General features: G+C 42.4%; 1 protein-coding gene across 1 annotated transcript; it reads right to left on the reverse strand.

The window, feature by feature from the left end:
* Positions 1–2,115: 2,115 nt before the first annotated feature.
* On the reverse strand, positions 2,116–13,534 carry UBE2A (ubiquitin conjugating enzyme E2 A). Its single transcript, XM_039487559.1, has 6 exons — positions 13,170–13,534; positions 12,760–12,840; positions 12,201–12,226; positions 6,062–6,151; positions 4,423–4,511; positions 2,116–3,536 (listed from the first exon to the last, which is right to left on the reverse strand). The coding sequence occupies exons 1-6, from the start codon at positions 13,211–13,213 to the stop codon at positions 3,408–3,410; spliced, it is 459 nt and encodes a 152-aa protein (XP_039343493.1). The 5' UTR covers positions 13,214–13,534; the 3' UTR covers positions 2,116–3,407.
* Between the last annotated feature and the right edge of the window lie 1,538 nt (positions 13,535–15,072).

Here is a 15,072-nt window from a genome sequence, read left to right on the forward strand (position 1 = left end):
CTGTTTACATTGCCCTCTAGGTCAGTCCATCCTCCTGTGTTGCCTTTTATACCCTTGGCTTTGAGGAGAGGGGGAGTGGCCCCAACTGGCACTGCAGAAGATCCTGGTGGCTCATGGCACAGGCGGTTTGAATCTCACAGGTGTGAAAATAGAGGCTCATCTTGAAGAACTCGTTACAGGTGAGTAGCATTCACTTAGGAATGAACAAATGCCCCCTTGCCATCCTTGTTTTCATTAGCACATCTCAGCCCATCATCCTGGGGCTTGTTCTGCTAGCTAGGTCCCCTAACTTGGCAGTGGTTCTGCAAGCATGTTCTCTCATCAGATTCATGCCACTTGCCCACTTTCTCCTCTCCCTCTGAATTCTACTCTCAAGGACTCAGGGAATTGGTACTAAGGGGGTTGGGGACTGCATGGCATTTTATAATACCTCTAGTATTGGTGTCTCACTCCCCTAACAGTTACTGCTTTTCCAGCAGGTTCCCAAGACACTAACTCTGGGGAGTATGGCAGAGGCAACACTTGCAGAACCACAGTTCCTAGTGAGCAGCCCTTTTCCTGGAAGGTTGTGGTAGGGGTAGAGGAAGCTGGCTAAATAGAACGGCGTTTTCACAAAGTATGCATTGGTATAATGCGCTGGAAATATTTTATCCCTGAACTCTCAAGTATGAGCTTAGTGAACAGGGCAGTTGCTAGGATTTCAGGAGAGAGCTGCTCAGCAGTCATATCCTTGAGCTAAGGAATTGAGAGCCCCAAGCTTTTGCATAGCTATATAGATTGTAAACTTTTTTGGAGGGCAGGAATCTTTGCCCAGAATCTGTAACATTATGGAAACTACCTGACACTTTTCCTTCCTATCTCTGTTCACCTAGTAATTTATGGGGAAGCTTGCTCCTTTCTAATTTAAACACCTGTTTTAAGCTGTGATGCTGTAGGCCTGTCTGGTTTAAATGTCTGGATCACCTTTAATTTATTTTCAATGATGTGGGGGCTTCTGCACTAAAAATACTGAGGTGCTTCAGTGAAGACAGTACATATGCTGCAGGAGGGCTTCTGGTGGCATAGATATTCCACTTCAACAGGTGCTAACTAGGTGGACAGAGTTCTTCCATCAACTTTGTGCTGTCTATACTGGGGGTTAGATCAGTTTAACTGACCTGGCTTAGTTGTGTGGCTTTTTCACACCCTTGAATAATGTAGTTATATAGACCAGTTATATATAAACTGACTTTCTACCTAGCTTAGTTTCCATGATACTCTCCCAAGAATCAAAATGTGAATTAAAAACTCATTTTCCAAGAGGCTTGGATTTTGATCTGGTGCTGTTACAAAATGGACATGCTTTGGCAGATGCAGAAAGCACCACAATAAATGTAGATATTTAGTGTATTTGTAGCATGGTATTCTCATCCTGATCTTGCTCAACTGTTAGTGTACACAGTGCTTAAACTTGGTGATGCTGGTCTATTTAAATATAGTAAGTGGCTATATAGTTTAAACCATTGCAACTTCTGCTGTAGGTAAAGTCCCAGATATCCACAGACCATATGGGGGTGGGGAGGGTGTCACCCATTGATGTGGATCCAAATTTTATAGCTAAAGCCCTGCAAATCTACAGCCAGCTGCTTTAGATTCATGGATCAATCAGCTGTAGATACAAATTTTGTATATGCACAGGGCTCTAACTATGGGTGTCTATTTTAGGACTATCCCACTGAAAGCTTGAAACTGCATTACATAGATCCAGCATGGATGACTATGCCCTAGTTTAAACTCATTTTCAATACTCTTCCTTGAAGTGTAGATGATGCTGCCACTCTGACCTACTCTTCCGGCATGTGTAATCAAGTATGCAAAACGTGAACAGGTCTGTTCACAAAAAAGGATACAGCTACCTCATCTTGCAGATAGGCCTGGATAACTTAAAACAGACCTAGAGAGCTCTGAGAGTTTCTTTTAGCCAGAGAAGTTAGTCAAAGAAGAGAATATCGCATGACCCACAGATGTATACTTAGCTTAACTGAATGATAGCCCTTTGAACAACAAAACACCATCTACCTCCAGGGATCTAAACCAATAAATGTTAGCTTCCACTACCCTTGTAAAACAGATCTCTTGCCTCTTTATACAATAAGGATATAAGGTTACACTTTTATTTACAAGTTTTGAAAAATGTACAGTTTTACATGGGTTACTTATGCAAAGTTATACTTCAACAGACCAATGTGCACATAAGACATGGGGACAGTGGACAACAGAGTTATAGGTCTCATCCCACACTGCTGTTTAGAAAGGTACTGCCTCCAAAATTTACAAACTTAGCCTTACAAAAGAATGTAAACCCAAACTCACTATACCTTTTCAAACTTGGAAAGAGATTTTCATTAAATTGGGTGGAAACTAACAGGCACATGGCTGTTGCTCTCACACACAGTACCCCCACTAGTAATTTACAAAGAGCAGGAACTGCACAGCCTCAAGTGCCCCCTCTCACCATTCTTAACTCACTTTCCACCACAGAGTTGTATTCTGGAGATGTTTTAACTGGTGCAAGGGAATCAAGTTGTAATGAATGTGATATCCCAGCTTTGAAGCATTTTGTTTTTTCTTTTTTACTCAAAATAGCAAAGTTAACAAGATTTTGAACTTAAGTACAACAGCTCAACATGGGTATATCCAGTCAGTGCCTCACTGAGAGGACTAAAGTAACCTATTTCATCAATATCCTCATAGGCATATCCTTTAAAACCCTATTTTTGTAAATAAAAAGGAGGTACTTTGCATGTCACCTCAAGTACCATAACAGTAATCATACCTTCTCTTACACCTGAAGTGCAGAAGTAGCCACTATCTCCCATTTTCCACTATTTGATTAGTTGGATCAGAATCAGTTTTGTATTTCTAAACAGTTGACAACCCAGTAAGACCAGGGAAAAGTTAATTCTTCCTGCAGTACTTACAAATGCAGTGGGGTCTAAAACCAACAGTAGAGGTAAGTGACCAGCCTGGACAGATCAGCACTCTAGTAATATCAGTTAAAAATGTATATATGTATATAAACATCCCTTTTATCAAGCTACACATAAGCATCACTGTGTATAACACAATTACAATTAAAAGCTTAGTGTACACTACAGAAATGCACAATACTGCCCTAAGACTGGAGAAGAGGGACCACAAAAATGAATTATTCAGTAATTTTGCAAGTAACCCAAGTACAGTACATTTGACTTCAAAATGGGTGCTTTCTGATGTCCAAGGAAGGGAAGCTTCAGCAAGGGAGAGTGGCAACAGCACAACAGCTAGTTTGCGTTCAAAGTAAATGCAATGATGCTAGGAGGAAGATGACTCAGACACTTCATATATATTTTCCTCATCACCAGAGTGTTCATTTGCATCATCCAGGGTCAACAATCACGCCAACTCTGTTCTACTATTGCAGAAACCCGTTTTTCATATTCCCGCTTATTCTCTTGGTATAGTTGAGCTGCTTGACTGTTTGCTGGACTGTTGGGATTCGGCTCATCCAACAGAGACTATTAAAAAAAAACAAAATCCTGTCAGTTTTCTAGGTAAAACACTTAAACTTATTTCCAGTAATTAGTTCAGAAAATTTGTGTCAAGTGGTCCTCCTGCTCACTCTACTCAAGTAGTGTAACCACAAGATATTGCAGTGTATTCTGGGTTATTTGGTATTATTACAGATATACCTGTACCCCGATACAACACAAATTCAGATAAAACGTGGTAAAGCAGCACTCAGGCGGGGCTGCGCACTGTGGCAGATCAAAGAAAGTTCAATACAACGTGGTTTCACCTATAATGCAGTAATATTTTTTGGCTCCTGAGGACAGCGTTATATCAGGGTAGAGGTATTAAATCCTCATCTTTCACATGACATTTGAAATATGTAACCACTGTCCTGTTACCATAACACCATTCCCATTATAGGTTCTAAAATCTCTCCTGGTTTTACCTTCCCAATTAGATCAAAGTAACCACGCACCTAGTATAAGACCTGACGAAAATAACTTGTCAGTTGGTATTTAACTCTCTCCCTACCAGCCCTCTACCAAAAGACTCCCTGTAATTGATTAGAATCATTAGCAAGGGTAATCAATTATTGTATGTCAAGATCCGGACTCCAGGGAAAATAAAACACTAAGTAAATAATCTGACATACACCAGATTCAAAAGGATCTGATGGTCTGGATTTGGCCCACACTCTGCCTATTGCCTACCCTGCATTACGCTGTTTAAGTGTGTTGCTTGTTCTTAACATAAAGAAAGCAGAATGGTAATAATTTGCGGTGAAAACTTTAAACTTTGCTCATAACCAGATTTTCACCATTAACTGAAATTTGTCACAGCAACTTTACATGCATGTCTAGGATTACAATAAATGCTGGGAAGTCATTTTACCTGTATGGATGTTAAGATGGAGGACACATCATAGGTAGGACTCCAACGATTCTGAAGAATATCCAGACATATACTACCATCTGCGTAGACTAGAAGAGGGGTTAAAAAATAATTGTTGTATAACAGCAATATAAGGTGTGATAACATTGAGGATAGGGTTTTAAAAAAAACACAAGTGCCACACCAAATTTTTGCCAGCATTACTCCATCTTCAGAAGCCTAAATAGTGAAACATACATTAGAACAAGTTAATGACAGTCACAAGCCTTACAGAGTTGATGATATCTGTTATCAACAGAAAAATATGATCCCCAATCTCGTGGGGAAAAAAGTCAGACTTGTTGCTAAGGAGAGTTGCCTAGAAATATGTAATATTTTTAGACAGTTATTCAAAAAAAATAAATAAAACCACCACACTTTCTCCCCCCCGCCCACTTGCTCCACTGTGACCTCACAAGGGGCTATGAAAATGTCTCTACCATGCTACTTCAAGGATTAAGTAACAGCAACAAGTTTACTTTGATGCAACAATTGTTTTCATGCAGGTGACTCTAGTAACTTAACAAGGAACAGAGAAGCAAGAAATTGTTTAAGGTGGTCTTTCCACTCACTAATTTAAGGACCTACCACCACCACCAATAGTGCATTTGATGCATACCTTGTTAGTAACTAAACATGAAAGTTTTATGGTGGTTCTATTTTTATTCATGTACCCAGCAAGTGTTTAATGAAAAGCCTTTGGAATTAAGTTATGCAGGCCACAATGCCATATTGTTAGTCAGCAGCTACAGCTGGAAGCAAGCATAGATTAAGGAATGCAATCTGACATTGAATTGAAATATCCACTCCTGAAGGCAGCCACTGAAACAGAGAAAACGATCTAGCTAGCTAGCTTTGATTGTACAAGCCACATTTCTGAATGCATCTGATATTATAAACCACCATGGTACTGAAGCATAGACAGAGCTGTTGAGAGAGACATGTTTCACAGAAAAGATCAAATTCAGCTGAAAAGTGATTAATGTAAACTTTAAAAGCACAGTTACGCCTGTAAATGTTAACATGTATTTACAAAGATTATTTTGCTTGAGGGCACAAAAGGACAAAGAGGATCCCACTGAGATTTTTTTCCCCCCTCTTTCAAACAGGGAAAGCAAAGTCATAAAATGGAATGCTGTGACCTCAAGCATTTGTTTTTAAAACAAGGACAATGTTCATGTAAGAGTCCACTCATTCTGGTTAACTGAATTAACCAGACTTTGTGTAAATGAATACGATTCCCTTCCCTCCCCACCTCTCAGTGTGGAAGGCCTCTTTGTCCTCAGAGCCAGAGGAATTCCCTGAGCAAAAGATGTTTAACCAGAAATACAGTAGCCAAATAAGATGGGAGCCTAAGGGATTCACATGCTCCATAAGAGTTGTGAATCAAGGGAATACACACACGAGACTGAGTACTACTTGAGACATGTCCAATCCCGGCTCCCTCCTGTATCAGAATGAGAGCTAGTTCACTTGTTACGTAAAAACAAAGATGTTTATAAAAAGACTACACTGTCTAATTAGCAAGCATTATGCTTTACTGTAAGTGCTGTAATAAGCCACAAACCACAGAATGATTGCATCTTATATGGGTACTTACCATTTGGATGAAACATTTTAGAGACAAATCTAACGGTAGGTGGCTTATTTGGATATTCTTCTGTGAATTCTATTGTAAGTTTGAAAGTTCCTGAGTTGAAAGAGAAAATTATAAATAACTTTTTGTTCAAGGACATCCATATGCTTCACAAGGGATGGGCAAGTATCCTGCATTTATAGAGAGGTCCAATGTGTTATCCCAATGTCACACACAAAGTTGGAAATAGAATTCAAGCTGTTCAATTCCATTCCTCTGCTCTAAATCCTAGACAATGCCTCATACTTTGAGCAGCCTCTCCCAATAAGAATAATATTCACTATTATTCTTATGCAGAACTGTTCTATTCAGAAATTTTAGGTGAGGAAATAAGTCCATCCTCAGTATCCTTTGAAATATCTAGTTCTCTTTATAATACCTCTTAAACATCCAGATGCCTAGAAAACAGTTGTTCTGCAAGTCCAGAAGATTGCTCTTCCCTGCAAAGCAGATTCCTAATGTTCCATTCCCAACAATACATAATCGTACAAGGGAAGTCACAAGTGCATAGGCTCCTAGAAATGTGATCTCTTAAAAATACTATTACAAGCATCAAGCTTAAAAAAAAAAAAGTCCATCAAGTTGTGTGGAACCTTTCTGAAACATTACCATGGATTCTGCAAATGGACAATCTGCCTTGAGGAGCCAATATGAAGAAGTTTGAGAGTCAATTATCTGCCAGCCATTTGTGCAATCAGAGCAACTCTGTATGGCTTGAGACTACCAAAACTTGTGCCCCTTAAAAACGTGTTAACATGAGCTATAAGAATTGAGATGGTTAAATCCTTTGAGCCCAACAACCTTAACATAGCTTCTGCTCATACAGGCTATTTTTGTCCTTCTCCTAAAGCTATGATGACCTGGGAAAATAAGTCAGCTAAGCTGCGGACAAGCAGTCCCACGTATTGTGAGTGCTAGCAAAAATTCAAATAGGACTGAGTGAGTGATGAACTCTAAGAATGCCAATCACTTGGAAGTAAATACACTGAGCCTTTTTTACAGTACTGTCCTTGATCCACCAAATCAAAAAAGCCAGACATTGTGTAGTATACACAAAGAGGTTAAACAGCCAAAAACAATGTATGAAGCTTAAAAAAAAAAAAACCACCCTCTTTACAACTGAAGTCTCCTGTAACTGAGATATATACTTGTACCATCTATCAGTGTCAGGTTAGCATGTACAACCAGTTGCCACGATTACAAGAAAAGTAAAATTGCCGTGTTTCCCTTAATGCACCTTCTTCCCAGCCCAATGATAATCTAGTTTAGACCCAGAGAGCTTAAAAAAAAAAAAAAAAATTTCATGTCTGTGAGTATATGTTATACTAGTTGTTATTAGTATTAATTTGTACACATTTAAATGGTATTTGCTAAGTGGGAAGAGTGTTTTTAGCCAAATGTTAGCTGTTCTAGAAATCTTCAAGCATCAAGGGAGAGCCAAGGAGTATTTTTATGTCAGCTCCTTTCCCTTCTGTCAGAGGTCAACAGGACTAGCATGGTAGGATGCCTGTAGTTTGTTCCTATAAAACAGCAGCATTAGTTGTGTTTCTAATATGCAGATAGAAAGTATACAGAAACCCACAAACCTTGAAGTGCAGTGATGGAGAGAGTAATTTCCTAATATTGCACTTTCTGTACACAGGCTGGCTATAAAAAGCAGCATCATTATGATTCCAATGCCATTTATGAAGACACTGAAGCTCAGATGTTTGTATGACATGCCTGTTAATCTTTTATATTGTATGATGTATTTTTAATTTATGGAATTACATATACATTTTTACAATTACTGGGAATCCAGGCTATACTACACAAAACTGACATGTCATTAGGGAATCAATTCCAACATAACCCTGTCTAGCTGTTTAGATATTGCTCATCCTAGGAAAGGAAAGTAATTAAGTCTTATTTGTGTCCACAAGCAGAAGATAGACCTTGTTAAATGGCAACATCAACACACAATGCTTTTTAGTGGTGTTCCATTCCTCATGCTCTTGATTTGAGGTTTAGGAAGGAGAATCAAGCTGGATTGCCAACTCTACCACAAGCAACACTTCTCATAGACTGTTTGGGCAGCAAACAGATCACGAAATGGATAAGCATCTGGCTGAAAACTGAGCACAAGTTACCACAAATGGTGTGCCTATGACAAACATCAAGGGGTTCTCAAAATACATCTGTAAGAAATGACTAGAATTATTCTAGAACAGTGGCTAGAATGTAAAGAGGAGAGAATGGAGAAGCCAATCAGCCAAGAAGAAACAATATCAAAACCCATTTTAAACAGATCCTACTGCCAGGCTGTTGAGGAAAAATGCACCCTGATGTCCTGCTTAACATAGTGAGTTTAGTTATTCAAACAACCCTGTTGTAAATCAGAAATGCATTTATTTAGTTATTGTAGGCCTCTCTCAGTGCACTCATTTATCCATGGTTCTACCTGAAAAGATTTTCATAGCCTCTCACAGAAGTCTCATTGTTTGGCCTCACTAAAGAGACATTACCACTCCAAAGTTTTAACGACTCAAACTGCAAATCACTCATATTTAAAGGCTACATGAACAAAATAAATGTGGTTCTGCAGACCATACTCTGAATGATAAGGGGAAGAAAAATAAGAAAAAAGAGTAAGATGGTAACTCATTCAACAGTCTTATAAACATATGGTAAGGCAGATGCATGGTCCTCTTTCAAGAGCCAACTTCTTAATCTTCTGAAGCAAGCAATGGATGGTGCATTGCCTAGGATGAGACTACCTTGACATGACTTCCAAGTTCAGGGTGGCTAAGTCAGCTACAATAATGAGCAGTGCAGACCACCACTAAAACATGGTTTATATTGCTCCACATGGCAACGGAACAAAAAACTGGATGGACCTATAAGGTTCAGTGCACCTCACATAAGCCACCAAGGACCTTTGAAGTCGGGCATCCAGAGAAGGGCCTCACCAGAGGTATATAAACACAGAAAGGATGCAGGCAGGACAATAGATCCCGTAAATGGAATTCTCACTATGTTGGATGAGATCTTCTGAGATTCTTGCAGCACCAATTTAATCCACCATGTACCAGATTCTACAGAGTTAGTCACTAAACCCCAAATCACTTACTCTGCCAGCTAACACTGTCACCAGGAAGTGATCTGACACCAAAGATCTTGGGCTTACAAACAGTGAGTTACCCAAAAGAAATGCATCAACTTTGTCACAACCACATTAGTCCCAGACACTCAGGTTTCTAATATGGGATTTAAAAGTACCAACCCCTGCATGAGCTCAGAGGAAAAAGGCTGTGGAGACACTGATATACCTTTGACTAGTTCATGAATAGCTGCCAGACAAACCTGAAGAGTTATTAAATTACTCAGGACAGGCAAAGAAGAGAGGCAGGTACTTATGTGAAGTAAACTAGTCTACATGGGCCTGCTTCCACACTAGAAATCTTGTTAATGTACAAATAGGCCATCCTGGCTTCTTGAAGGTCATTTAATTGGAGACTACATGCCTATAAAGCTTCCTCTAGACAGGACCCAAAAATTCAGGTGGGGCAGCTTAAGTCTGAACAGAGTGAGGTGTCCTGGTTCTGAGTGATCACTCCTGGCCAGACTCAGACTGATGGTATCTGTAGTACAGTTAAGAACTGTACCCATCTGAACCAGTACAAGATGAACCATTTGTCTCTCTCCTTAGCATGGCCAAGATTTTTGCTGTAAGGTTCCAGCACAAAGTTAAACACTTCCCTCCCTAGCAAACTGAGATGTCTCTGGCTCAACCAGTTTTTTTTCTACCCTTACCAGAGGGTCTGTAGTTTAGGTGAAAAAAAAAAAGAGATCCATTAGTGTCCCCCACCTCTTTCCTCCTTGTGGATAGAGAGAGACAGCTGTCCTCTGGGAAAAATGCATTCCGAATGAGGCATCACCTACTCCAACCAAGACAAAAACATTCAGACTGGTTTGATGCCTAAAGAAGTGTCGCCGTCTGCTGCTGGTAAAAGAGGTGCTTCCATGAGCTGTCAGACCACTAATAGTCCAGTATTACTGAAGAAAGCATTCTTAGGGTCAGGACTTACTAAGCCAGAATGGGTGTAAGAAACTAAACACCACTACACTAACCTTAGTGAGAGGTAGAACACAAGATAAAGACACCACTAAGCTACCTTAGTAGTACCTGGAAATATCAGCACCAACACTTCTGTGCTGTAGGAAGTAAATATATGCTGGTCTGTCCAAGGTATTAAAATTTAAAAAGAGTATTTCCCATAGGCTGCAGTCAGGAAAAATTAGCAAAGATGCTGTTACTCCTCACTCAAGTATGAGATGGGAATCCCAGTGGGCACCAGTGCCAGAGTACCTTCCAAGGAACAATCCAGCAGGCACCAAGGTGAAGAGACGGTGCCAAGACTATATGCTCTGCTAAAGCTCCCAAAGTGCTAGGATATCATCACGACACTTAGAAGCACACACAGTGAATGAGCACCAGTCCCAAGTAATGCCAGAACCCACTCAGCCCCAAGTCTACAGCCAAGCACAATACTTCCAAAAAGCTGTTCTACCACTGTCAACATACCAGTGGGAATACTGATGCCAAAAGTCCTTAGTAACTAAACTTCTCAGTTACTCTAACACTGAGCCATAGAGATAGGAGAAGACGACTCCAATGTTTCAATCTGCGGGAGATACAGAGGAGAGAAACCCCCAGGTATTAACCCATTCCATTAGAGGCAGTGCACCAAGAACCTGGGCCTCTGAGCAGTTCTGATAACATTAGCGTGCCAAGGCCAAAGAGGCAAAAGGGAGTTTATCTGGCCTTAAACAGTTTCATAAATTGAGAGGAGATCCCTAGCAACAAGCACTGCGAAAAAGAAAAGAAAAGAAAAAAGGATATCCAGCCTCCAAACTAAGGCACAATATAAGCCGCATTAATTAAAACTGAGGCAGCTCCTGTGATGAGCTTCTTGACAGATCAAGGATAAAAAGGAAGTGTCTGAAATACTGTTGGGGTCTGAGGTACAGGAAAGTTAAAGCATGCTCAGTAAGACAAAGCCTCAACCCGGCCTGCAAAATGTCCTCAGAGGCTCAGAAGCATTAAGAGCTAGAGTTTGCCATAGCCTTGCAGCATGAGAACCAAGAATAATTAGAGTCCTGCACTGATAGTACTGTTAGAGTGTACCACTGTTTTCAGATCATTTGCTTTGCTTATTTGACAGCATTTCATGTCTAATGAGTTTCCACTCTGTGTGCTGGTCTTTCATACAGCATCAGTGAAGTGAAAACATTTTCAGAGAAAGCCACAGAAATTGGCATAGGTTCTTAGGGGTAAATTTATTATTTGAACCTACCTTAACTCTTAAAACTGACTAAATTTCAAGTTGGTGTCCTTTTAAGTTGACTAAAGCAAGGAAATTTAAAGCAAAGGGCAGAGTAGCCATTTATGAATAGAGCCTAGCTTTTGCATATCATGGGATGTTAAAGATCACTTCCTGTATTAAAGGCATTGTGATAGAAGATCCAGTGAAACACTGTCCTGACATACACACATTTGAATTTTCCTAACACCCTATAAGCTTAGAAGGGCATCCAATATGTACCCTTTTTTGTTTAACACAAACAACTAGGTTGACCATTTACATTTCAAGCATGAAAATCACCTGAAAAAATAACCCAGGGTTATGATAGAAATGCTAACAAATTATAACAGTGCTGTGACTAGACTAAGGACAAAACACAGCTAAAGACTGCATGCTGATCTGCATTTGTTTTTGTGCAATGAAATGGTAACCAGATTATAATTTTTCAAAAAAGTTAAGACCTTTTTTGGAAAAGGAAAGGGAAGGAGGGAACATTCCAAGGGTCAGGGATGGAACAAATCTAAATATCAATTTTAAGAGAAAAGTTCTGCTTTCAAATCTGCCAGGTGAATCTCAACTGGATAGTATGTTCTCCTGACTTGTACAGAATTATCATTAGGAGAACAAAATATCTAATCTAAACCTGTTGCAAGGACCCAGGAGAGTAACATTTTGAGATTGTGTCAAACTTTCATAGTTTAATCCTTTACACACACAGCGATAAGAACAGACAAGGGCAGGATTTTAACCATACTTACCATCTTCAAAAGGGGTCCCCTCAGGCCTGGAAAATAAATAAAAACAGTCATTACACCACACCCCCCCTTTACTTTGGTCCCTCCCCACCACAGAAACAGGCTTTAAAGTGTTTCACAAACTTACAGACAAAAGTGCCCTAGTGGGTGCCCTGCTTCTAAGTCTGTAACAGGGCCATTTCAATCATAGGGAGAGAAGTAGACCTGGACCCTCCCAATTTGTATTCCCAAAGAGCGCACAGACACGAATTGGGGGAAGGGAGGCACACGTGTGTGTAGGAAGAGGTCTCCCTTTTCCTAAGGCTATTGGGGAGGGGGATCAAAGGCCCCAACTTAACATTCATAAAGTGGGGGGCGCTCCTCCAGATAACAGATCCCATGGCTATGCACGGAGACTGTCCTGACATTCGCAGGGGACAGATGGGCACAGGCACCCCATGCGGGGCTATGGTGAAAGTCTGGGAAGCTGTGGGGCGTGCGGGTCCCGCCTGCCCGACGCTGGTTCGGCCCCAGCCCCACGCCTCCCGAGGATGCGAGGCCCCTCCCCGCTTCCCGGCCTCACCCGAAGATGACCGCGTTCCACACCATGATGTTGTTCTCGGACGGGGCCCCGCTCACCCCGGCCGGGGGATCCTCCTGCAACCTGTGGGGCAGACACACAGACAATACGTGGAACACCTCGTCACTAACCCCGCCCACGGCTTCCCCCCGCCCTCGGCGTAGCCCTCCCCTCCGCGAAGGACGCAAGTAGCGTAGCGAGCGAGCAACTCCCCTCCCCCTCCCCGGCGAGCTGCGCAATTGCCGTACCCCAGCGGGTAGCTCCACGGTCATGAGCAAGCGGCGTAACCCGCAGCCAGACAGCGTGGCCCTGCGTTACGCAATCAGCGTAGCGCTCCCTATCCCGCCGCCATGTTAGCCTGCCCCCTCCTTTCCCGGTAGCGGCGCGGGCCCCTCAGCCAGCGGGCTCGTTACCTCTTGAAGTCCCGCATGAGGCGCCTCCGGGCCGGAGTTGACATGGCGGGCTCAGGATTATAAGTCACTCATACACTAGCCCGCGGAGGGAGATAGGGACGAGGCGCCCACGGCAACAGCGGCTGGATCCGACTGAGGCGGCGGGGGCTGCCGACAAGCGAAACCGGCCTCTACCACTGTGCCGGAGACGCGGGGGAGGCTTGGGCGGCAGCTACTACCTAGTCCTGCGTCTGCGCCTGCTGCCGGGCGATACCATTGCCGCGGAAGGGAAAGGAGCCGGATGCAGCTGAGCCAAATCAGACTCTACCACCAGGGCTGGCGGAGAGGTGGGAGCGGAACCAGGGGACTGTACCACTGACGCGGAAGCAGGGGAGCCGGAAGTGCTGACGCGAAGGGGAGGAATCTCCTTCCCCGCCATAGTTTCTGCCTCTCACATCGGTGCTGTGTGAGGCTCCCCCGTGCCGGATCCTCCCCTGGGCCCTGCATATGCGGGTGGGGAGAGAAGCCGGGCGGAGGGCGCTCTGACTGCTGGGCGGGAACAGGGGAGCGGGGTCATTTGCTTTACCTGGGGGGGTGGGAGGAAGCAAAGCGGGATTTCCACTTGCCGGGGGGCGGGGGAGCGGAAACACCGCTTAGGGATCCTAATTTGGTCAGGGGGAATCTTCAAGCACTTACGGGGATAACAAGAAAGGGGGTAAGGGCACAGCCTGGTCATTAGGAGCAAGGAGAGGTCTCAGCTGGTTTCTAGAGCAGGCTAGGCGTCCTAGCTTTGTGAAGTGCCACAATGCCTCTAAAGCCGCCCCACCTCCGGGGTGGGGGGGGTGGTATGTTGCTAAATACCACTCCTGGGTTGGCCCCACTAGGAACCCCAGGCGCTGGTTACTTGAATAAATGCCAACCTTTGCGGGATCAGAGGGGCAGATGTAATCATTGCACAGACATGAGTGTTCGCTGCCTTTTATTCGATTTGTATGTGTCTGGTAAGCATGTGTCATAAGAGAATCTGATCTTTATGCATAACAACATATTATAGGAGTCACTAAACGATTTTCTGTTTGTATGATGATTTGCCTGTCTCATTGTTCCCCTTATTTCCTTATACTCCACCTTAAAAATCAGTTACCCAGTGGGGCAGTCATTTTACTCTTACTGGGGAGCTGAGTTGCTGTAAATAAATCACACTAGATAGTTACACTGATTGATTCAAAGTAGCTGTGCAGTAGTGCTGAACAGCTGAAAGAAAAGCCCACGCTACCTGTGATGTTTTTGGGAACATATTGCCACCTTTGTATGTGATGTGAGATTGTTTTCTATTGCTTGTATTTCTTTGAAACCAGCATCCCATTAATTCCTTTTGCCACCGATAAATTGCTTTCTATACGTGTTTTGACATTAAATTAATTGCACATTCTTGTCTCCCTTTGGTTTTTGGCAGAATGATTTGCATCTGGAAAACCCTCATTTTTCTGTGTTGGTCCCTTATGCTTAGTGGTCACTTGTCTGCCATTTGCCATCACTAATATATTTTGTTTCTCATCAGAGAAGAGTGCTCCATATGGGGGGAAACTATCTGGCATGTCATTTATAGATTCCCAGGCTGGAAAGGACATTATAATAATCTAGTCGGACCTCCTTTATAATACAGGCCATAGAACTTCCCCAAAATAATTCCTAGAGCAGATCTCTTAGAAAAAACATCCAATTGTGATTTAAAAGTTGTCTGTGATGAAGACTCCACCACAACTATTGTTTCCCAACAGAAACAGGAGCCTCTTAAAATTTCCTCTTGGCCCATCTACAATCACATTGGCTGAGTGGAATTTCCTAATATTGTCCAAGACAATCAGATTTCGCCTGTCTCTTGGGACAGGACTTCAGGAGCACAATATTCTGAGGACAGTCC

Source organism: Mauremys reevesii, linkage group 9, assembly GCF_016161935.1.
Source record: "Mauremys reevesii isolate NIE-2019 linkage group 9, ASM1616193v1, whole genome shotgun sequence".
NCBI classification, from domain to species: Eukaryota; Metazoa; Chordata; order Testudines; family Geoemydidae; genus Mauremys; species Mauremys reevesii.